Below are 24560 nucleotides of genomic sequence, written 5' to 3'. Positions count from 1 at the left end.
ATAACTTTAACAAAAAAATGATATAAAATGGTGAAAGATAATGCCATAATGGTTGTTCTTTACTTTAAATAAAAGAAAAACTACAACCGTCCTGACACAGGAACAACGTTTTGTGGGGTTTGAACGCTTAAACGTCCAAGTTCGACCGGACTTACTACAATCACGCGTACGCACGTCGGTTTCATCCAATAGCTGTATGACACGTTGTCAAGATACGTGTTTAAACCAATGGGGACGCTAGACGTGGAATACAGAATACTAGTCTCTGTATCTTTCGAAAGTCAACACCAAACTTCAACCTCCCCTTTCTGAAGATTTACGTAATAAATATGCAACCAAAGTCCAAAACCAAACCTGCACTGCATAGATAAAGTTTGTAAGCAAAGCATTATAGTTCTTCCGTGTCGTAGCCTCACCGGAAACAATAGCGATAAACTCTGATTTTCTCCGGTGTCTCTCCGATCTCCGTACACAATCATGGTAATGCTGTTATGGATCTTAGTTTCTGCATTTTTTCATTCATAACGTAACTCAACATCATTCTTTTATCTATAAGATCAAAACAACCTACTTACATTCTTCTGTGTTATCGCTTTAGTGCTTTGATTTTCGTTTTCTTCTTGTAATACTATCCAATTTAGAAAAAAAAAATTTATATAATGTAAGGATCACGTTTGTAGTGCTGTTTTCGATATGGTTCCATTTTTTTTTGGAGTTTCAACTCTCAATCCAATTTTATCATGAATTATGGAAAAACATCGCTCAGATACCACCTACGAAGGTCTATGTTATTAGGTTGGATCCATCTGGTGTATACTGGTATTGCTACATAACATATTTCTGCAGTCAAAATCAAATTCAACTCATCAAATTAGGAATTTCTGTGTTTTTAGCAAATTTTGAGTCATAAGTAGTGAGAATTATGACATTCTGTTAAGTATGTTGTTATGGATCTCAAGTTATTAACCAAGGATATAGTTTCGCATAACCTGTCTTGCTCAATTTGATGATAAACATTGCATGATTTTTTTTTTTTTGAGATGATTATGTGTACCTTTGAAGAACACATCCAAATAAAATTGGAATGTATAAACTTTTAAAAATGAAAATGTGATAAAATAAGTTGTAGAGATTGGAAACATCAATGGAAAGCATATTCAGCATTAGAAATTAAAATAACCATCTACTCACTATCCCCTGTCATTGCAATTTTCAATTGAAGGTAGTTAATTTCAATTTTGATTACACAAGTCTAAGTCTAACAAACATCATTAATTTCTTTTGCATATTTGTGTTAAAAGACAACGTCAAAACGTCTTGCTGAAAGGAAGGTGGGGAAGTTCGATAAGAACATCAACAGGCGTGGATCAGTTCCTGAAACATCCACCAAAAAGGGCAATACCTATCCAGTTGGCCCTATTATGCTTGGCTTCTTTATATTTGTCGTCATTGGATCATGTAAGACTCACACTCACTCCATACAAAAATTCAAAATTTGACTCATTCTCTCTACTTGTCCATTAACAAAAAATTAATTCTAATTTTGTTTTTCTTGTATAATCATCCAGCTCTGTTTCAGATCATCAGGACAGCTACAACTGGTGGAATGCCTTGAAGATCCTCAAAATTTAACCATTTGTTAACTGTAACTTGTAATTCTCTTTTTTATCACACAAAACAAAACGCTGAAATTTACACCATTTGGGTTTTTACTTTTTTGTTTTTTGTTTTTTTTGTTTTCATCTTCGCACACCATAATTAATAACATGCACAAATGAAAGTCGAAAATGGTCTGGAAATGAAAAATACAAGAAATGTAACGATTTGATTGATTATCAAGCGATTGCTGTTAAGGATGGATGAAACGCAGTCCCACAGGCAATCCGTACTCCCTTCCGCACACAACCATTTACCTTCAACCATTCCTTCTTCAAAAAATCATAAGTAATCAATCGATTTGTCATTTTGGATTCAAGAGAAAACATAACCAATCCTCCGTTACCCAAACAAGACAACTTAACGTGCTTTCCATACAGCTCCAAGCACAAAACATTTGGCATTCTGTCAACCTCCGTCCACAAGACCGTCATCTTCTGAAGCTCCCATACACAAACACAGCTAGCGGGACCCTTCGTTACAACCCCCACCATCATAATCCGTCCTCCACATTCCGCCAACGCATGGTCCCTCGACTCCGGCGGGAATGGAATCAGGTATTCCTTCCAAACTCCGGAATCCATTTCAAACGACACTATCCCATCCGGATCCGACCTTAGAAAATACAACCACCCATCTGCCGCAACAACCTGTAAAGTTAAGTTTAACGATAATGGTAGCTTGATACATTCCGGCATGGTTCCTAGGCGTTGCCACCTGTCGTTTCTGGAATTGTAAACCTCGTACTCGCCATTAGAGGAAAGCCACATGATCTTATAGGCCCCACTAGATTTTTCACTAATCATTCCGACAGCTACTCTTTGCCAGACTTTCGCCGATCTAGTGGGTAATTCTTTGAAGGAACTGGTTAGAGGGTTGCACACATAGAAGGTTCTATGTCCGATGTCGAGAAAACAGAGGAGACCACCGGCGGAAGCCACCGGGAAAAAAATGGTGTTTGTGGGTATTTTGGGGAGAATCGGGTGGTGCCATTTTCTTAAGACTGGGTCGTACATAGCTCCTGAGTTGACGTTTTCATGCGTTATGGTGTAAAACCAAGGTTGGGGTGGCCGGAATTGAGAACATTGACGAGTGAAGCCGTCGGAAGTCAGTAAGGAGTTCCAGTTCCGGCAAACTGATCGGAAACGGAAGAATGCGGCGATCGGAAGTCTTGCGATGACAACCTCGTATAGGTCGTCCGGGAAGTATCTCCAGATCTCTTCCATGGTCTCGTTTGATTTTGAACCACAAGTTTCGATTCGTTTTGGCTCCTTTGGAGCTCTCTTTGATTTCCTGGCTTTCATTAAATTAGAATCGATCTTAATAAATGTGTGAATATTAAATAAGGGCATAAATAGAAGAACCTGTCGTCATGAAGTTGTGACGGCGACGGAGGTGGCAGTGTCGTTGGAGGTTGAGAATGAAAGAAATACGACGGCGGGGCAACTGGAGGCGATGGAGGAGGAGGAAAGCCATGGAGATCTACGAGGTCTTGAACTTGACTGATAAGCTGCCGGAACATTTGTTAACTCCGATATTTAGTGTTGTTGTTCTTTAGGTCTCCATGACTTATTCACAGAAAGCATTACAATTGAATTAGATTAAAATATTATGGAGATAGTGGATCACCATAGAAACAAAGAATCTGATTACATGAATTTAAAGTATATAGCGACAGTGAACTTTTTGAAATGGATTTTTTTTCGGAAAATTAGCCATTAATTTCATTTATTGTAGATCCAAGATGTTACGATTTAATTAACATAAAATCAAAATGCTTCTAATCCAGCTAATTTTATTTATTGTAGATCCAAGATGTTACGATTTAATTAACATAAAATCAAAAGCTTCTAATCTAGGTGTATGAAGTATGTTGATTAAAAATTTGACATGAAAGATATAGCTCAAGAGTATAATAGGGTTGAAGTCTTAGATTAGACCGGACGGTATGGGTACCGGACGGTATGGGTGAATGAAAAATAAGTGGAAGCAGGAACACACCCAGAAATACCACACTCTGAGTGTGGTTTAGGGGTGAGGGGAAGATACCCCGCTCCCTCTCGCTTCCTTCAATGGTTCGTGTTCTTGACAAATAGATATAGCAAACGATTTGGTTAAGATCTTCCATGGTGTATTGAGAGACAGAGGCTACCATCTCTTCGCCAATGTCATCGACACTTCCGACATCAACAACAATATCAAATCCAACAACTTCACCTTATTTGCGCTGATGTATATCTTCGATCTATTAAGAGCCTTCTCCTTGGTGAGAATTACTTTCCTGCACTCATGACCGGTCATAATATTCTCGTCGGACAACATTGGGATCCAAAATTGTTTCTTACATCCAAAGGTGTTGATATTGTTGTTCCTGGTGTGTTGTATGATATATATATATATATATATATATATATATATATATATATATATATATATATATATATATATATATATATATATATATATATATATATATATATATATATTATTCTGCACATATTTGATGGCATTCTTGAGTTCAGACCTCATACGAGAAGTTCGCTTCTGAATGTGTTGATTGGTTGGTCAAAGTTTTCGATGTCGTATAGACCTGTGTATTTATATGAACCTCGTATGGAGAAAAAATGAGTGTCTTTTGAGTTGATTATGATAAAGTTTAATCTTAAGTTGTTTGAGGAAGAGTGGTGGCTGGTTTCTATAAATGGGAGCTACAAAAAGCTTTGTGGAAGAAGAGGATGGGTGAGATGTGAGGTGGATTTTAGTTTTATTTTGTGTTTTAGTGAAAAAGGTCTCATCTATTGTTTTGAAAATCGGACCGGACCGGCAGATGTTGAATCGGTTCAACCGGGAACCGGTCGTGGTTCCGGTTCTTTACCCCCGAAAACCGTTTGTCCCTTAAACCGGAAAAACCGCTAGTTTTCTTCGACCCTCGGTGCAACCACTCCAACCGGGCCGGTTCAACCACCTTGAGAACTGGTTTTTTTTCCCTCAAAAATCATCGGGAAAAAACTATCTCAATCGAGTATCGACCGAAGAGAACCACTGATTGTCGTTTGCAACCCAAACTCTAAACCTAATGTCGACTAACAGAATCGACTAAAGAGAAAAGTACCTCATGTTTTCAATTTCTCCTTGGTTGACATCATCACAATGATACAAAGGGCAAGGATTTCTCCGATTTGTGATCCACCATCGGCGACTAGGCGAGGATTCCTTCCGATTTCCACCACAGTCGACACTTTCATAATACAAAGGTAAAGTAGTCGACACTTCCTATCAAGCTATCACAGGTTCTCTTTTATATAGACTAAAACGAAACACCTATATATGGCTCCTGTGTTAGGGTCGGGATAATTTTCAGAATCAGAAAGCATTTAGAGCTTTTGTACAGTTAACAATGATGTTGGTGATTTAATACCATCCATATTATTTAAGTGTAATAGGATTAAATTTGATGACCAAAAGTGATCTTGTTAAATATTGAACAAGTTAGGATGGTGCAGGAGTACACACTTGTTCAAGTTTTCAAGATTCAAAGTACACTATTATTTAAGGGTGAAGCCCCTAAACGAACGGGGGTCCGAGGGGCAGAGCCCCTGGCTGGGGTCGATTTTTAGAAAATGGACTCATTTTGACCCTTTTCCCTAAGATCAGTTTTTATGACAGGTTTTGGCAGTTTTATGATAGATTGTAATTGTCTTGTGACAGTTTTCATACAGGAATCATATAGCCGTTTTTTGGTCATTTTCTGGAACACTTCTTTAAGAACATTTCACATATATATTCTCTAATTTCCTAATCTCTGAATTTCATCCAATTGAGTGTTCAATATGTGCCATTGAAATACTTCAATTTGATAGTGAATCACGGCTTTCAAAGAATCCAAACAATCTGTTAATATCCTATTTCTAACAATTCATGCCAAGCCTGACTTGTTGTATATTTAACAATTATAAATTGCCTATCATTTTCAGAAAGCATTTGGATTGTTTATCACATTTACTTGTTTATGATTGTTTAGGATTGTTTAGCATGTTCAGTGTTTCTCTGCTAAGTGTTAATATATACTTTTCTTTTATGATTGTTTAGCATGTTTACTTGTTTAGGATTATTAATAATTCTATATAAAAGTAACATTGGTACGTTGAAAACTTATGTTTGTTGATATTTTTGGTTTAAAGTTTATTTTTGTATTTTATTCGAATATTTTATAGTTTTAAATACAATAATAATGTAATAATGACGACATACGGTTCTGTAACATCCATAAAATTCTTGAAAATTTTAAACTTTTTAATCAACCCAAAAACCATCATTGTTTACAAATTGTTTTCGAAACCACTACAAGGTCACCTTGACCTGGAGGTTCATAAAGTTGCACACTTTATGAGATCCATCCATTTCGACATCCAAGAATAAGGAGAAAAAGGGAAAAAAAAACTCAAGATTTAACATACTTACAAAGGTCCAGTAGAGTGCCAAGCTGAAAATGAGAGCTTTGATTGCTAGTGTAACATCCCAAAATTCATGACCAAAAATTTCATTTTTAATTATGTAATTATAAAAACCAATAGTCTGAAAACATCAATAGTGTCATCTCGTATCATAATCAAAACCAATATCTCAATAATCAAAACATGTCATAAGAAAACAATATCAGAGTATAATCTCCCAAAGATCTCATGTGCGGAAAATCATAGTGTGATGCGCTGCGATCATGTCGGCTCCTTTCCTTTCTAAGTAGAAGTACCTAAAACCAAAACTAAAAACCGTAAGCATAGAGCTTAGTGAGTTCCCCCATCATACCACATATCATACAATAAACATACTACCTGGCATATCCGCGTGCTGGCCTACCCCTTCGGTCTCTTTCAATCGGTATTGCCTAGCATATCAGGATGCTGGCCTACCCTTCGGTCTCTTTCAACTAATAACCGCCTAGCATATCAGGGTGCTAGCATATCCGTTCGGTCTTTTTCAACCGGTAACTGCCTAGCATATCTGGGTGTTGGCCTACCCCTTTGGTCTCTTTCAACCGGTTACGGGGTCTATTTCACCCCTATCACTACCACATAATATCCTAGCATATAAGCACATAAATCACATATTGTCTAGCATATTTGGGTGCTGGTTACCCCTTCGGTCTCTTTCGACTGGTTACGGGGTCTATTTCACCCCTACCATTACCACGTAATAACATAGCATACAAGAACATAAACCTCAACAGATAGTGGCATACCGGACAATTATCACATATACAATCATCTCTACTGTAAACAATAATTAGTGGGCCGATATTGGTGCCTTCGACCCACTTATACCGGGAAGGTAACTCACCTCAAAAACTAGAAGTAGCAAAACAGTCCCCGACTCCGAATATCAACCCAATTCAATCCCCTGAACATAAAAGATTTCCTTAATTACCCTTTCATACTCACCATCCCCTTAAGGGTCAACTTTTGGTCCAAGTCAAAGTTAAAGTCAAAGCCAACGCTCCGAGTTGACTTAACTCGTCGAGTTTTCCCTTCAACTCGTCGAGTTTTCATGAATCACAGAATCATGATATTGCGATCCAACTCGTCGAGTTATCTTCCAACTCAGCGAGTTTTCATAACTCACAGAATCGCGATATCTTGGGTTGAATCGTCGAGTTTTCTTCCAAATCGCTGAGTTCGTCCTTTACAACAAAATCGGGACACTTCTAATCAACTCGTCGAGTTCCTCTATGAACTCATCGAATTCTTCAGCCTGTTAACCCTTCTTAATGCATTAAGCCATTATTCTTCAAATCTACACCCTATACTCTAAATCTACACTGGAAATGCCTCTAGGAGGGTAAAGTTTCCAACTTTACCCCTTAATACCCTTCCTAATGAGACTAAGATCAAACCCTAACCCAAAAGGCCAAAGTCTTCATCCAAAGACCACCAATACTGCAAGATAGACCATAAGGTCATAGATCTGGACTCTAGGGACATAAAGATCACTTAAATTCCCATCTTTCTCTACATACATGACCATTAGAAGCTCCAAAAGGCCAAAATGATGGTCTAGAGGTTGCATGGGACTCCCATGGCCATAAAGTTGGCACTTTTATGCCATGAAGACCCATCAAGACCCTGGATCTGAAGTGTTAACCCATTTGGGACGTCTAACTCCCAAGGACCATGATATTTGGATAAAACGAAGCAAAATAATCCAAAAAGGAGATCTACTCAACCACAAGGAAAGGTTCAAGCTTTATACTAGAAAAATGTCATGGATGAGACAAGGATTTTGGATCTACAAGCTCCTTTTTGTACCTTCAAGCTTTTCCTTCTTCCAATGGCTTCAACACACACCAAAAACACCCAAAAAGGCTCACAATCACTCAAAGTAGCTTTCGGGTTTAGAGATTTAGGGTTAGGACAATGGAGGCTGGGAAATGAGGACAACATGAAAGGTTTAAGGTGTTTAAATAGGGTGCAAAACCCTGGAATTAGGGTTTCATTTTACCCAGCTAACTCGTCGAGCTGAGACCTCCCAACTCGTCGAGTTGGTCACCCAAAACGCGCGGTCCAGAACATCTTTACTCGACGAGTTTGGGGCCTCCAACTCGTCGAGTTGCTCTATAAAAATGAATAATTTACAAGTTAAATACATACTAGGAACCAGGCGTTACAGCTAGATCCTTACTTCCTTATTCCAACTTCCTTCTTCTTTTACTCTAAAACAACATACTAGATCACAATATGAGAGGGAAAGCTAATTAGGGTTCACAAGGGTCGATATGAGGGTTTGGAGGCTGATAAAAGGCCAACCCTAAGGACTTAAGGGGATTATATAGGGTGCAAAACCCTATAATTTAGGGTTTCTCGTGCAGCCACCAACACATCGAGTTCCCCCTCACCAACTCATCGTTTTGGTCCAAGAAAATACGCGGCCCAGACGTCCTTCAACACGCCATGTTGAGGCTACCAACACGACGAGTTCAAAAGGAAAAACATGCTTAAGGAAAAAATATCATACCTGGGAATCAAGATGTTACAACTCTCCCCCACTTAGACTAGGCTTCATCCTCGAAGCCTGCTGTGGTGAACTAATCTGGATAATGCTCTAGCATCTCAGCCTCCGGCTCCCAGGTCCACTCAGAACCCTTCCGGTGCTACCGTCGTACCTTTAACAAAGGTACTTCCTTGTTATGAAAAACCTTTACCCTCATTTACAGAATAGCTACCGCCCACTCAACATAGCTTAGGCGCTCATTAACATGAATATCATCCAATGGTGCCACTGCATCCTCATCATATACGCATTTCTGCAGCTGCGAAACATGGAAAGTGCTATGAATCTGACTAAGCTCCTCCGGAAGATCCAATCTATATGCAACATTGCCAACCATGGCAATAACCTGGAATGGCCCAATATATCGGGGACCCAACTTCCACCTCTTCCTGAAGTGAATCACTCCTTTCCAAGGTGAGATATTTAGCAACACCATGTCGCTGACTTGAAACTCCAACTCATATCGGCGTCGGTCGATATAGCTCTTCTATCAACTCTGAGCAGTTTGCAATCTCTGCCTGATCTGATGGATCATCTCTGTAGTCTAAAGAACCACCTCGGTCCGCCCCATAATCTTGTGGCCAACCTCGCCCCAACAAAATTGGGTACGACATCTCCACCTATACTGTATCACTGCTAATTCCATTCTACTTGTCCCCAAACTGACTTCTTAACTTATGACTATCAGAAGATCCTGCTAGAAAACCGATTCACCGACCAAACTCTGCTGCCGACAACCTTTCACTTGACCAAGGGACAAATATTCCTTCAAGGGGAAGCTCATCTTGATGACAACCATTTCCCAAGAATAACGAACAGCAGGAGACAAATTGGGAGATGAAATTTCTAGTGCCGAACAAATCCTTGCTTCCCTAAACTCCCGAACCAACATATCGCTACTGAAGATTCTGAAACCCCATAATTACCTAACACCCACACAAAAGAACCAAACCAAACCACAACCAATCTGATCTGCCATCAAAACTGAAACCAACCTTTAATCCTGAACCCTCCAACGAATATCCTTGGCGTACATATTCCTTAATTCATACCTTTATTGAAATAAAACCTTACATATAAACACCTGTGATTCTCAACGCGAGTTCCTACCAGAACCAACTCGGTACTTAATCCATATCTCGCGATCCAAGGACCTACACTTGCATTTTACCTAAAACTTTCTGATTACGGAACCCCTTACTAAACCTGGATATAAAGATTCCCCCCCATCCATTGTTGAGACTACCAGTCTCACACTTGTTAAAGACACTAGGTTCATAAGAACCTGAAAGACTAGGATAGTCTAATCCAAGCATCCCTCTATGCCACTTAATTTGCTACTGATTGGACCGAATTGAGACAAGAGGTTGAACCAAATCACGTTTAGCATACATATATACATATCTAAGCAACTATATCAAGCTTAAATCGAGTCAGAATACTTTAATTTCAAGAGAAACTCCAAAAACTCTTCAAGAACTTCCAAGCCCTATTTCTCCTTTGATTCTTTGCGATTTCCGAAATTCTTGTGGGGTTTTCACTCAATTTCTCAAGCTATATATACTACCTAAGTCTATAACTAGTGAACCCCTTTCATTTTCTCGAATTGACTGCCCCAATGAAAGTGACAATTTTTTACATTAATCTTCATAATTTGCCTCTAATTGCCTCATTAACTTTGAAGTAATCATTATTTTATATTAATATAATCTGATTATATATTTTATATATTTATTTTGATATGAATTATTACACTCAACAAGCACGCCCATCTAATATGTCCTTGGAAGACATTGTAAAAAGCCTTGCTACTAGCACTTAAAGCTTCAAACAAGAAACTAAGGCTAGCATAAAAATCTTGGAGAGATAAATGACACAAGTAGCTCAAATCGTAAATAGAATGGAATCATAATGCAAGTTACCATCTCAAACCGAGAAGAACCTTAAACACATTACATATGCTATTACCTTGAGAGGTGGAAAAAGCTATGATTACCCAAGAATGTCAACTGAAGAAGAGGAAGAAAAGGAGATTGAAGTAGAGAAAGTTGTCAAGGAGGATGAAAACAAAGACATTTCAAAGCCAAAGAAGAAAATTGACACCGAGGTGAAAGTCACTCCAACCTTATTTCCCTCGAGACTAGCAAGCTCAAAAAGAGAGTGAGAAGATGATGAAATCATGGTGATGTTCCTGAAGTTTGAAATAAACATCCCTCTTTTAGATGCTATTAAACACATTCCTAGATATGCTAAGTTCATTAATGAACTTTTCACATCTAAGAAAAAATTTAAAGGAAATCAAACAGTAAAAGTAAGGAAAAATGTGTCAGTGGTGTTACAAAAACAGTTACCCAAGAAATGCAAGGACCCGAGTGTATTCACGGTTCCTTGTAAAATTGGTAATATTTTTGTGCCACGTGTTATGTTAGATCTTGAGGGCATGAATTAATGTGTTGACTTATTTATGTTACAAAACAATGGGAATTTGACCTTTAACCAAAACCGAAGTCATAATACAACTTGTCGACCGATCTTGAATACACCCAAAATGTGTATTAGAGAACGTGTTAGTGCAAGTTAATGAACTTGTATTTCCTGCTGATTTCTATGTCTTGGATATGGTTGATTAAAACACCACATAATTATGTTCCATACTTTTGGGAAGACCCTTCACGAGTACCAAAAATACAAAGCTAGATGTTGCTAATGGTACTTTGTCTATGGAATTCAATGGTGAGGTGATCAAATTTAACATCTTTGAAGCTATGTGTTATCCTAGTGATATTCATTTCTTAAACGTCATAGATGTTGTTGACCCATGTACTAATGATTGTTTTGAGTTGTCTAGCCAAGATGTGTTAACCACCATCTTGAGCAAGCACATTGATGAGACATGGATCAAAAACTTGGCTGAGAAGTACACTTTAGAAGATGAGTTGATTTAAATGATTAACTCTTTGGAAAAAGGGAAAACTATGAGAGTTGAACCACTCACCATGAAGCTCACAAATTCTGACCCAAAACTTCTTTTTTTCATAGTACAACCACTTATACTTAACTTGAAGACCTTTCCTGAACATCTCAAGTATGCCTACCTTGGAAATTAAGGGACATTACCAGTGACAATCTCAACCAAGCTATCAAAAGAGGAAGAAAAAGAGTTGGTTGACACTTTGAAAAAGTAAAAGGAAGCCATCAGTTGGACCATAGCAGACATAAAGGGCTTGAGTCAATCATTATGCATGCACAAGATATTGATGGAAGAGGATTTGAAGCCAAGCCGTGAAATTCAAAGGTTACTAAACCCACCCAGGATGGAGGTGGTATAGAAGGAGATCATGAAACTCTTGAATGCAAGTGTAATCTATCCCATTTCTTATAGTAAACGGGTAAGTCTCGTGCAAGTTGTCCCAAAAAAGACTGGAGTTACAGTTGTCAAAAGCTCCGAAAGGGATTTGGTGCCCACCCATGTGCAAAACGAGTAAAGGTTTTGTATCAATTATAGGAAGTTGAATGCTTCCACCAATAAAGACCACTTCTCTTTGCCATTCATTGATCAAATGCTTGGAATATTGGTTGGGATGTCCCACTATTGCTACCTTGATGATTTTCATAGTTTTCATCAAATTCCAGTTGCCTCGAAAGACCACGAGAAAGCCACATTTACATGTCTCTTTGAAACTTTCGCGTATAGACGCATGCCCTTTGGTTTGTGCAATGCACCACGACCATTCAAAGATGCATGATAAACATATTTTTCAGAATATGTTGAAAATATAAGAGGTTTTCATAGATGATTTCATAGTATATGGAGACTCTTCTGATAAATGTTTACAAAACCTCACAAAAATTTTACAAATGTGCAATGACACAAACCTAGTACTTAATTATGAAAAATGTCATTTTATGGTTGACAAGGATTTGATACTTGGACATGTAGTGTCATTAAAAGGCTTAGAAGTTGGCAAGTCCAATTTCAATGTCATTGAGAGTTTACCATACCCGACAAATGTTCGGGAAGTGCGTTATTTTCTTGGTCATTCAGGTTTTTATAAGCGTTTCATCAAAGACTTTTCCAAAATCATGGTTCCGATGTGCCGATTTCTACAAAAAGGTTGAGTTCGATTTTAATAATGCATGTAAATATGCATTTGACCATTTGAAGGACTTATTCACATCTACCCTCATCATTCATCCATTGAATTAGGATCTCCCATTCGAAATTATGTGTGATGCTAGTAATACCACAGTTGGGACAATTTTGAGACAAAAGGTTGATCAGGCTCATCACATCATTTATTACGCATCCAAGACCCTTGATAGTGCACAAAATAATAACATCACAATAGAAAAATAATGGCTTGATATTGTTTTTACACTAGAGAAGTTCCACTAATATCTCCTTGGAACCAAAGTCATCATCTACTCGGACCATACTTCAATAAAGCATTTATTGACTAAGAAGAATTCAAATATGCGATTAATATGGTGAATGTTGCTATTGCAAGAGTTCGACATCGAGATCAAGGACAAAAGTGGAAAGGAGAACTTGGTTGTAGATCACCTTATCCGCATCGTATCACCCGCAAATGCGAAACCAATATGTGAAACATTCTTGGATGAGCATTTGTTTGCTACCAAAGAAGCAACATAGTACGCAGATATTGCCAATTACATGGTCACAAACAAATTTCCCTCAGAATTTACGTGTTGGCAAAAAGATAAGATCAGGGAGGCAAAGAGGTACATATATGATGAGCCATACCTTTAGAAGTATTGTGTGAATCAAATGATCTAAGTGTGTGTTGATCAACATGAGGTACAATCATTTCGTCATTCCTATGCTTGTGGAGGTTACTTTGGACCTCAAATGATAACTAGAAAGGTATTAGATAGCGGATTTTATTTGCCTACCATATTTCATGATGCCTTTGTGTTATGTGCACATTGTGATAAGTTCAAAAAATATGGGTCCATAGGTTCTAAGAATCAAATGACCCTTACCCCTATCTTAGTTTGTGAAATATTTGATGCGTGGGTCATTGTAGCACTCGCAAATTTGGTTCTCCTTTCCACTTTTGCCCTTAATCTCGATGTTGAACTCTTGTAATATCAATATCCACCATCTTAATCTCAGATTTGAATCTTTCTTAATCAACAAACGCTTTATTGCAACATGGTTTGAGTAGATGATGAATTTGGTTCCTAGGAGATACAGATGGAACTTCTCTAGTGCAAAAACAATATCAAACAATTCTTTTTCTAGTTGTGGTGTAGTTGCTTTATGCACTATCAAGAGTCTTGGATATGTAATAGATGACGTGATGATCCCGATCCATATTTTGTCCCAAAACCGCCCTAACTACGATATTACCAGCATCATACATAATTTCGAATGGGAGATCCCAATTCGGTGGTTGACTGATGGGGGTGGATGTGAACAAGTTCTTTAAACGATCAAATGCATTTTTACATGCATTATTAAAATCAAACTCGATCCCTTTTTGTAGAAGTTGGCACATGGGCACCATGATTTTGGAAAAGTCTTTGATGAAACACCGATAAAAACTTGCATAACCAAAAAAGAACGCATTTACCGAACATTTATTGGGTATGATAAACTCTTAATGACATCGATTTTGGCATTGTTAGCTTCTAAGCCTTTTTGTGACACTACATGTCCAAATATCAAGCCTTTGTCAACCATAAAATGACATTTTTTCATAATTAACTACTAGGTTTGTGTGAATGCACATTTGTAAGATTTTGTAAACATTTATCAAAAGAGTCTCCATATACTATAAAGTCATCCATGAAAACCTCTATGATATTTTCAACATATTGTGAAAAAATGCTCGCCATGCATTTTTGAAAGATCATGGGTACATTACACAAACCAAAGGACATGCGTCTATATGTGAAAGTACCAAAGGGACACATAAATGTGGTTTTCTCTTGGTCTTCTGGGGCAAACGAAATTTGATAAAAATCATAAAAACCATCAAGGCAGCAATAGTGGGACTTCCCAACCAATCTTTCAAGCATTTGATCAATGAATGCCAAAGGGAAATGGTCTTTACATGTGGAAGCATTCAACTTCCTATAATCTATACAAACTTTCCACTCGTTTTGCACATAGATGGGTACCAAATCCCTTCGAAGTTTTTGACAAATGTAACTCCAGCCATTTTTGGGACAACAAGCATGGGAATTACCCATTTACTATCAGAAATGGGATAAATTACACCTACATTGAAGAGTTTGATAATCTCCTTCTTTACTACCTCCACGATGGGTGGGTTTAGTCTCATTTGAGCTTCACGGGTTTGCTTAAAATCCTCTTCCATCAATATCTTTTGCATACATAATGATGCAGTCAACCCCTTTATATCTGCTATGGTCCAACCGATGGATTCCTTTCACCTTTTCAAAGTGCCAACCAACTCTTTTTCTTCCTCTTTTGATAACTTGGTTGAGATTATCACTAGTAGTGTCCTTTCATTTCCAAGGTAGGCATACTTGAGGTGTTTGGGAAGGGTCTTCAAGTCAAGTATCGGTAGTTTTACTACAAAAGGAAGAACTTTTGGGTAGGAATTTATGAACTTCAAGCAGGGTGGTTTAACTCTCATAGCTTGCCCATTTTCCAAGGAGTTAATCATTAATCAACTCATCCTCTAAAGTATACTTCCCATCCAAGTTTTTGATCCCTGTCTCATCAATGTGCTTGCTCAAGATGGTGGTTAGCACATCTTGGCTAGACAACTCAAAAAAATCATTAATACATGGGTTAATAATATTTATGATATTTAAGGAATGAATATCACTAGGGTAACACATAGCTTCAAAGATGTTAAAGTTGATCACCTCACCATCGAATTTCATAGACGAAGTACCATTAACAATATCTATATTTGTATTTGCGGTACTCATGAAGGATCTTCCCAAAAGTATGGAACTAGATTGCGGGGTGTTTTAATTACCCATATCCAAGACATAGAAATCAGCATGAAATATAAGTTCATTAGCTTGCACTAACACTTCATCTAATACACCTTTTGGGTGTACTAAATACTTGTCGGCAAGTTGTATTATGACTACGGTTTTGGTTAAAGGTCTAATTCTAATTATTTTGTAACTTGCATTAACACGTCCTCTAATACACCTTTTCTTCCTCCTCTTTAATTGACATTCTTCGGCCATCATAGCTTTTTCCAACTCTCAAGGTAATAGCACATGTTGTGTGTGACATCCCCATTTTCATGGCCAGAAAAGACCGACTTAGTTATGCTTATTTCATTTAAGAGTATCCTTTTTAAAGAATTATAATGCAGAATTTGTTCCCAATAACATGATAATGTTATTACACAATTCATTAATAATTTCGAGATGTCATCGTCAATATAGAAACATAAGTATAACGAAAATATTACAAGCCTTACAATATCTAATGACATATATTTCCTTTAATCTCTCATCAGATCTAAACATCAAGTACCTTCGTGTCGATACATGTGATACAAAGAAACTGAGTTGGTCAAGTTAGGAAACCTGGTGACTACATAGGGATTTCAATCTCACAATGTTATAATATATATATATATATATATATATATATATATATATATATATATATATATATATATATATATATATATATATATATATATTTCTTAAAACCCGCAAGATCAAATATGTCGCATATACGCAATCTACCCCATCACGTGGATCCTCGCATTTCAATCATATTAAACGACATAATCCATACTCTCGGATTTGGAAATGAATGACATTACCTAATCAATACTCTTTGATCAAGAATAAATAATTATATTTAATCCATACTCTCGAATCTGAAATGAATAACTGAGTCTAATCCATACTCTTGGATTAGTGACGAATAACTATGTCTAATTCATACTCTCATACCTGGGACGAATGACTATGCCTAGTCCATAGTCTCAGACAAGGGATGTCATAATTCTACTCTCTGTCCATGTCTCGTATGTACTCTTAAGAAGATGCTACATATTAACTTAATTAGACTTCAGCCTCTTTTGTAGGTCTTTATCTTATCTCTTAGTAAGACTACAATGCTTAACTCCTAGCATCAACTCTGTTCAGAAAAAACTATCGTACTTCAGTGTATACTTAGTATTTAGGTATTAACAAACTTTTATCCTTCTCTCTAATGATACTTGTATTATTAATATCATGAAATAATAGATATATATTTTAACACATATAGAACCATACTTGGTTCTCACAGCATATAGTAACAAATATATTATTAACACATATTCCAAGAATTAAGCATATATTTCACATATAAACTCCTTAACAAATATTTAATACTTTAAGTAATACTTGTATTAAAATAATGTTCATGAAAGGGACAATGCACTCACTTGTTAAAGTGGATGACTGGAAATTTGGAAAGCGTTTTGCTTCAGCACTTGACTTTTCCTTTGATGTGAACTAGGTTGAATTATCACTAACTCTTAGTTTATTATCTCTTATGACTAATTAATTGTCTAGATACTTCAACAACCCCAATGTCTACTGATCTATAGCTGATAAGAAACAACCATGTAGGATTATATCGGAGGTAGGGTCCGTTTGGTATACAGAGTATACTGTTTGTAAATCCCACTTTGAACACCTCACTAAATCCAACCTAGACATCATCCTCGTTAGTAGATCAATCAGTAATATGACGTTGGAACCACTAACAAATCTTATTTATAAATTCATAATAACTATGAATTTAAATATAAATTACACTAAAAAAGCAATAGTGTAATTTAACTTACAGAGATTCCGTAGACAAACGTCTGGACATTACACTGACAAAGTTTTTACTCGATGGCGAATATTTGTCGGGTACTCAAGGGTCGGGTACTCAAGTCGAGGAATATCGAGAGAGAAGGCGTATAGGTGTGAGATATGAGAAGCATATACGGAGGCAAGTATTTATAGCCCGAAAATGCAATGTGCGTCACACATTATGTCGAAGGTGGTGACGTGGTGTTCATCTAGTGGTGACACATGTCACAATCTCATGGTTTGTCGATACGCGTCGCGCATCTTGTCTGGTTGCACCTCTGCGCGCAGATTTTTATAAAATCTTAGAAAACTCACATCTTCTTCATATGAGCTCCATTTTCGATGGGTATTATACCCAAGTGTAGCTATCGACGAGATCTACAACTTTCATTTAGACTTCGTTGGCTAATTTTGACTTTTTTTAAAGTTATATTTTTAATAGGCTTAGACTATTAAAGTCCGTTAAAAATTCATAACTCTCTCATCCGACATCCATTCTCGACTGCTTTCGATGAGTTTTATATCCACGTGTAACTATCGACGAGGTCTACAACTTTCATTTAGTCTCCATCGACTAATTTTGGCTTTATTTTTAAAGTTATATTTTTAATAGGCTTAGACTGTTAAAGTCTATTAAAAATTCATAACTCTCTCATCCGACGTCCGTTCTCGACTGTCTTTATATCGACAGACTCCTGTTAACGAGATCTCTGATTCTCGTTTAGATTGCTTCTCTTAATAATCGGCTGATCTTAATTTAAGTTTCTGAGTCGTATACTGCTATGCTGAAGCTTCGAAAAATCATAACTTCTTCTCACGAAGTTAGATTTAGACGTTATTTATATGTACACTCTCAGTTTAATGACTACTACAACTTTTGTTTAGATCTCTTAGGATAAAATGTAATTCATCAAAAATTCACTTTTTACGATATGCAAAGTTGTACCAGATTAATCACGAAACTTCGAAGAAGCATAACTTCTTCACACAAAGTCGGATTTCAACGTTCTTTATATGTACGAAATCCTTGTCACATATATTATAACATTGTTTAAGATTATTTATCCTAAATAACCTCTTATCAAAAAGTCATTTTTAACGCATAATAAATCTTAATTGACTAGCTCGAATCTGCAAGCGCTACAATTATCTTCCCCTTAGGATGATTATGTCCCGCAATCATCAGCAAAACAAGGTTCGTATAATGACTCCACACGTTACCTTTCCCTCCTTGGCAATAACCGTAACTCTTATGTCTTTTCTACCGAGTATCTAACTTTATGACTTTTTGACTGCTGACGGTGCTTAATCTTGCCCCGTTCTTTATCCTATGTTGGACTTTCAATCGTAATCTTCGAGTTATAAAGTTGATCCTTATTGGAGACTCTTGCTCCTTCTTAAACATACTGAACCATAGATAAGGTCTTTACTTTGCCTACCGTAACAGACCGATGGGTCGTGCATCTAATGACCTTTCATCATATGATGCCATGGCTAGACTTAGGTCTTTTTTTAGTCAGACTCCAACGTGGATGATACCTTTCTTCATGTTCTACATCGAACATGGTTCTCTGAACCAATAAACTTATCTCGTAGACTTATTCTCAAGTCAGACTCAATTTGTTATGACCATTAGGTCGGAATAACAGTTATCTTCGTAGCCATTATCGAAACGATGGTAACAACGAAAACAAATGAAACAAACTCAACTACTAATGCCTTAGTAACCTTGTGACTTTCCTGATCCAAGTGAGAGTCATAGGCTTCCGGTAGTATAGGCATTTAATACCTTTCACACCTATACTTGTCACAAGTATTGTCTCGCGGTTCACCAAGTCATCACACTAGAAAATCATATAGCAATTCAACACATCGGGTATGTAACATATTAAAGGATTATATCATTTCTTGAAAACGATTAAAAGATTTATTTATACTATATGCCCATTACATTAGGCTAGACGGGATAATACTACTTATTTATTTCCTTTCCTCAAGTACTCCAAACAAGCCACTCGAAATTACATCCTCTTACTTCCTCATCAAGTATCATGTGGTATGCTCTGGCCTTTGGTAGGGATGTAAGTGAGACAAGCCAACTCGCAAAAAACTCGAGATCGACTCGAAAATACTCGAAATCAAATCGACTTTAATCGAGCCGAGCTCCAGCTCGAGCTACACGAGTACCTTATTGAGCCGAGCTTAAGTACTAAAATACTATGCTCATAAAGCTCGCAAGCTTAATCGAGCTTAGTGTAATTTACATATATGCCATTTTCTTATAATTATTTATTTATACCATAAATCTATAAAAACCCTAAAAAAATAATAAATAAGTAAATTTTTTTTGTGTCCCTTGAATTCTCGATCCGTCCCAATCCCAAAGACCCCAAGTCAGAAACCAAAATACCCAATTACCATTTACACAAAAAAAAACCTTACGATTGGCTTATTCATCAATCATCGTTCCTTCACAGTTCACAAATCGCCGCCACCTCTAATCCTCCACTTACAAGTCGCCGGCGGCGGGTCGCTGCTACATTTTGCACCATCCCCACATGTCGCCACTCCAAGTAACGTCTGTACATCTCTATGTTTTTACATTTAGAACAAGATAACATGAAGGAGAATAAATCTGTAATTTCTCATTATTTTTCATCGAAGCTACAGATAAAGATTATATACAAAAGATTAAGATGCACCACTGCTACTAACTTGCACCTAACTAATCTGATAACCAACTAAACATCTAACTGTCTCCCAATATCCCCCCTCAAGATGGATGCATAAAAATGTTTTTAAGCGACATCTTGGATAAAATAGGAGCCATTTTTGAATAAGGTAGGGGCTTTGTGAAAATGTCAGCTAGTTGGTTGGAAGTATGAATTGGCATGAGCTTGATGGTGCGATCAACAATTTTATCTTGGATGAAATGACAGTCTATTTCTATATGCTTCGTCCTCTCATGGAAGATGGGATTCACAGCTAATTGCATTGCAGAGTTATTGTCACAAAAGACTAGTGTTGGGTGATTAGAATGAATACCAAAATCACGAAGTAATTGTCTTAACCAAAGTACTTCACTAGTCACAGATCCTAATGCCCTATATTCAGCTTTTGTTGAGCTTCTTGAGACAGTTGTTTGTTTCTTGGATTTCCACGAAATCAAAGAATCACCAAGAAAAACACAAAAACCTGTGACAGATCTTCGGGTGTCAATACATCCAGCCCAATCTGAATCACTAAAGGCTTTGAGTTGTAGTGAAGGTTTGGAGGAAATGAATAAACCTTGACATGGATTTCCTTTTAAAAACCTTAATAAATGTTGAGCAGCTTGTTGATGAGGTATTTTTGGTGCAGATATAAACTGACTTAGACGATGAACAACATACGCTATGTCAGGTCTAGTTATGGTGAGATATAATAAACGACCAACTAATCGTCTATATTGAGAAGGATCAGATACTAGATCACCATCAAAACTAGATGTCTTGTGTCGGGGATCCATGGGATATAATACAGGTTTAGATGACAACATGCCAGTATCTTGAAGAAGATCTAAGACATATTGTCTTTGAGAAATAACAATTCCATCAGGAGATCTTGCAATTTCTTAACCCAAAAAATGTTTAAGTTTCCCCAAATCTTTAAGACGAAACTTAGCACTTAAAATTTGTTTGATTTCATTTATGGCAATCAAAGATGAACCAGTGATCACTATGTCATCCACATAGACTAATAAAGCTACAAAATTGTCATCTTTTCATTTAACAAATAAAGAGAAATCAGCTTGAGATTGTTTGAAACCTTCAGAAATAAGAAAACTTGAGAATTTTACATACCATTGTCTTGATGCTTAGCGTAAGCCATATAAAGATTTTTCCAATTTGCATGCTAATTTTACCTTTGAATTCTGTTTAATAGATGGAGTATAGCCTTGAGGTAATTGCATGTAAACTTCTTCTTCCAAATCTCCATTAAGGAAGGCATTGTTTACATCTAATTGTATCAATGGACAAGATTTTTGAGCAACAATTGTTAATAAAAGCTTCACTGTAACAAGTTTAGCTACAGGAGAGTATGTATCTAAAAAATCCACACCTTCTTGTTGGTTGTATCCCTTTGCTACCAAACGTGCCTTATACCTTTCTATTGAACCATCAGCCTTTCTTTTGAGTTTAAAAACCCATTTACAGCCCAAGGGTTTTCGATCAGATGGTAGGGGTACAACTGTCCATGTATTATTTAACTCCAAAGCCTGCAGTTCCTCATCCATTGCTTGTTTCCACTCAGGCCATTCTATGGATTCTTTGAATGAAGTGGGCTCATTTTGAGTGGATAGAGCATAAGTATAAGCTTGATAAGAAGGTTACAGTTGATCATAAGATAAAACATCTGATAAAGGGTATTTTGGGGATTTTTGAGCCGAGATAGAAGTAACCATATTACAATGATAATCTCTGAGGTATGTGGGCCGGGATCTTTGTCTTTGTGGTCTTTGTGTTTCGTTTTGCTGAATTGGGGGTTCATTTTGATCAAAATCATCTTGAGGATTGGTTTGAGTAATTGGAATTTGAGAATCAAAAGAAAGTGAGTCAACAAAAATAGGTTCACGCAGGGCATGTGAAATAAAAGGATTTTGATCAGATTTGTGTTTGGAAAGTTGAAAAGGATAAATTTCTTCATGGAAAACAGCATCTCTTGAAACAAAAATTTGTTTTGTTTCTATATCAAGCAATCTATAACCTTTCATTCCTTGTGGATATCCAATAAAAACACATGCCCTTGCTCTAGGATGAAATTTTTGTCTTTTTGAAAGTAAAGTGGAAGCAAACGCCATACATCCAAATGTTCTAAGTTGAGAATACTGAGGCTGCTCTTTGTATAACTTCAAATAAGGAGAAATATTGCCCAAAGATTTTGTAGGAGTTCTATTAATCAAGAAAGCAGCTGTGGAAACACATTCAGACCAATATACGGAAGGAATGTGTGATTGATAAAAGAGTGCCCTTGCAACATTTAATAAAAGTTGGTGTTTCCTTTCAACAACAGAGTTTTGTTGTGGTCTCTCAACACAGGAAAATTGATGTAAAACTCCATGTAGTTTGAAATATTTAACAAATTGAAGTTCTTTGGCGTTATCAGATCTGAAAGTTTTAATATGAGTATCAAATTGTTTGAAAATCATATTAAAAAATTGAGGAATAACAGTCTGTGCCTCTGATTTGTTTCTGATAAGATAGATCCATGTAAATCTTGTGCAATCATCAACAATAGTAATGAAAAATCTATACCCTTGACGTGAACTGATATGATAAGGACCCCAAATGTCACAATGGATTAACTAAAAAGGTTTATCAGATACATTGTTGATAGAGACAAAAGGTAAACGTTTTTGTTTTGCTAAAGGGCATATACAACATGTATCTGCATTGTCAACTTTATTCAAAACTAGAATACTATCAAGAGATTTGATTTTATTAACAGATGGGTGACCTGATCTTTCATGCCATCTTTGAGTAGTAACTGCTGCATTGACACGGATTGTAGATGATTGTTCTTGAAGTATGTATAATCCATCTTGAACATTACCCTTTCCAATCACATTCCTGTTCTTGATCTGTCGAATCATAGCATGATTATAATACAATTCAACCAATAAATTCCTGTCATGTGCTATTAACATTGTGACAAAAATTAGGTTCAACTCAAACTCAGGAACAAATAATACTTCCCTTAAAAACAATTTCTCATTTATCTTGATATCACCCATTTGATGCACTTGTATGAGATTTTGGTTTGGTAATCGAATTCTAGTATTGGATATGTCCTTAATATTTGTAAATAATTCAAAATTATTACAAACATGTCTTGTTGCTCCTGAATCCAATATCCAAATGTTTGATTGAAACAAACCAGAATTGAGAGTTAAGATATAATGATTACCTGTTTGAATGGTATGAGAAGTAGTGTGACATCTCCATTTTCACGGCCAGAAAAGACCGATTTGTTTATGCTTGGTTTTTAAAATCAGAGTAATATTTTAAAGAAAACAGTTGCGGAATTTGTTCCCAAAATAAAATATGATAACCATTTATCAAAACGTTTCTCAAAGAGAATGTATTTTCATTAAATAATAAAACCTCGGGATGTCATGTTCCGATACAGACCAAAAGCATAAACAATAATAAATAAACTTTACAACAGTTATTCATACACGTAGCACGTATTTTATAGAACATACTTAATATTTATGTGTCAGAAGAAAGTAACTACACACTCACACGTATAAACAACAATATACTTAATACACTCGAACCATACTTGTATTATTATCGTGTTTGTGAAAGGTAGTATACACTCACTTGATCAGAAGTTGATCGGACAGCACTACGACTTGCAGAAGTAGAAATCCTCAGCAGATCTGGAAGATCTCCACAAAAATCGAACTTCTCGCGGACAGAGCTTCGGCTCGGGAACCGCACTTCTCGGGATCTCCGGGATCTCGGGACTTGCTTCGGGGCTCGAGAACAATACCGGGGCTTCGGGGTATTTCTGGCACGCAAACCGATGCAAAACGGGAGAAAGAAGAGAAGAAATTGGCAAAACTATCGGCTGCCTTCGGATTCCTTTTATAGAGGCTGGAGCCTCGGAGTACGCGGGGCGTACTGGTCCGAGAAACGTCACTGCTTACGTATCCGAGGCCACTTGCTGCGATGTCGACACCTTCGGAGTACGCGGGGCGTACCTCGAATCAGACCGGTGACTCGCTTCGGATAATGCTTCCGAATTTCCTTTTAAATTTAAATACAAAATGATTAATAAACTTCGGAAATTCATATCTTCTTCATACGAACTCCGTTTTCGACGTTCTTTATATCCACGCGAAGGTGAGACTATGCTCTACAACTTTCGTTTAGACTCCGTCGGCTAATTTTGACTTTCATTTTTATTATTTATTTTTAATAGGCCGCGACAGAAAACTTCGTTATAAATTCATAACTTCTTCGTTTGACGTCCGTTCTTTCCTAACTTTT

General features: G+C 36.8%; 2 protein-coding genes across 2 annotated transcripts; one reads left to right on the top strand and one right to left on the bottom strand.

Moving 5' to 3' along the window:
* The first annotated feature begins 321 nt into the window (after nucleotides 1-321).
* LOC111919355 (uncharacterized) lies at nucleotides 322-1712 on the top strand. Its single transcript, XM_023914945.2, has 3 exons — nucleotides 322-480; nucleotides 1302-1458; nucleotides 1569-1712. Exons 1-3 carry the CDS (start codon nucleotides 478-480, stop codon nucleotides 1613-1615), a joined length of 207 nt encoding a protein of 68 aa, XP_023770713.1. The 5' UTR covers nucleotides 322-477; the 3' UTR covers nucleotides 1616-1712.
* On the bottom strand, nucleotides 986-3316 carry LOC111919354 (F-box only protein 6). The gene is made up of 2 exons (XM_023914944.3): nucleotides 3021-3316; nucleotides 986-2949 (listed from the first exon to the last, which is right to left on the bottom strand). The coding sequence occupies exons 1-2, from the start codon at nucleotides 3176-3178 to the stop codon at nucleotides 1836-1838; spliced, it is 1272 nt and encodes a 423-aa protein (XP_023770712.1). The 5' UTR covers nucleotides 3179-3316; the 3' UTR covers nucleotides 986-1835.
* Between the last annotated feature and the right edge of the window lie 21244 nt (nucleotides 3317-24560).

This window comes from Lactuca sativa, chromosome 3 (assembly GCF_002870075.4).
Source record: "Lactuca sativa cultivar Salinas chromosome 3, Lsat_Salinas_v11, whole genome shotgun sequence".
Taxonomy (NCBI): Eukaryota; Viridiplantae; Streptophyta; class Magnoliopsida; order Asterales; family Asteraceae; genus Lactuca; species Lactuca sativa.
The sequence above is the reverse complement of the archived record's forward strand: the minus strand, read 5'-3'. Positions and strand labels throughout refer to the sequence as shown.

Bases quoted from the DNA above. Each gene is read 5' to 3' on its own strand.
- LOC111919355 (XM_023914945.2), top strand. The intron at 1,459-1,568 runs GTAAGACTCACA...ATAATCATCCAG, and splicing joins ATTTGTCGTCATTGGATCAT to CTCTGTTTCAGATCATCAGG.
- LOC111919354 (XM_023914944.3), bottom strand. From the start codon at position 3,178: ATGTTCCGGCAGCTTATCAGTCAAGTTCAAGACCTCGTAGATCTCCAT. The intron at 2,950-3,020 runs GTTCTTCTATTT...AATGAAAGCCAG, and splicing joins TCACAACTTCATGACGACAG to GAAATCAAAGAGAGCTCCAA.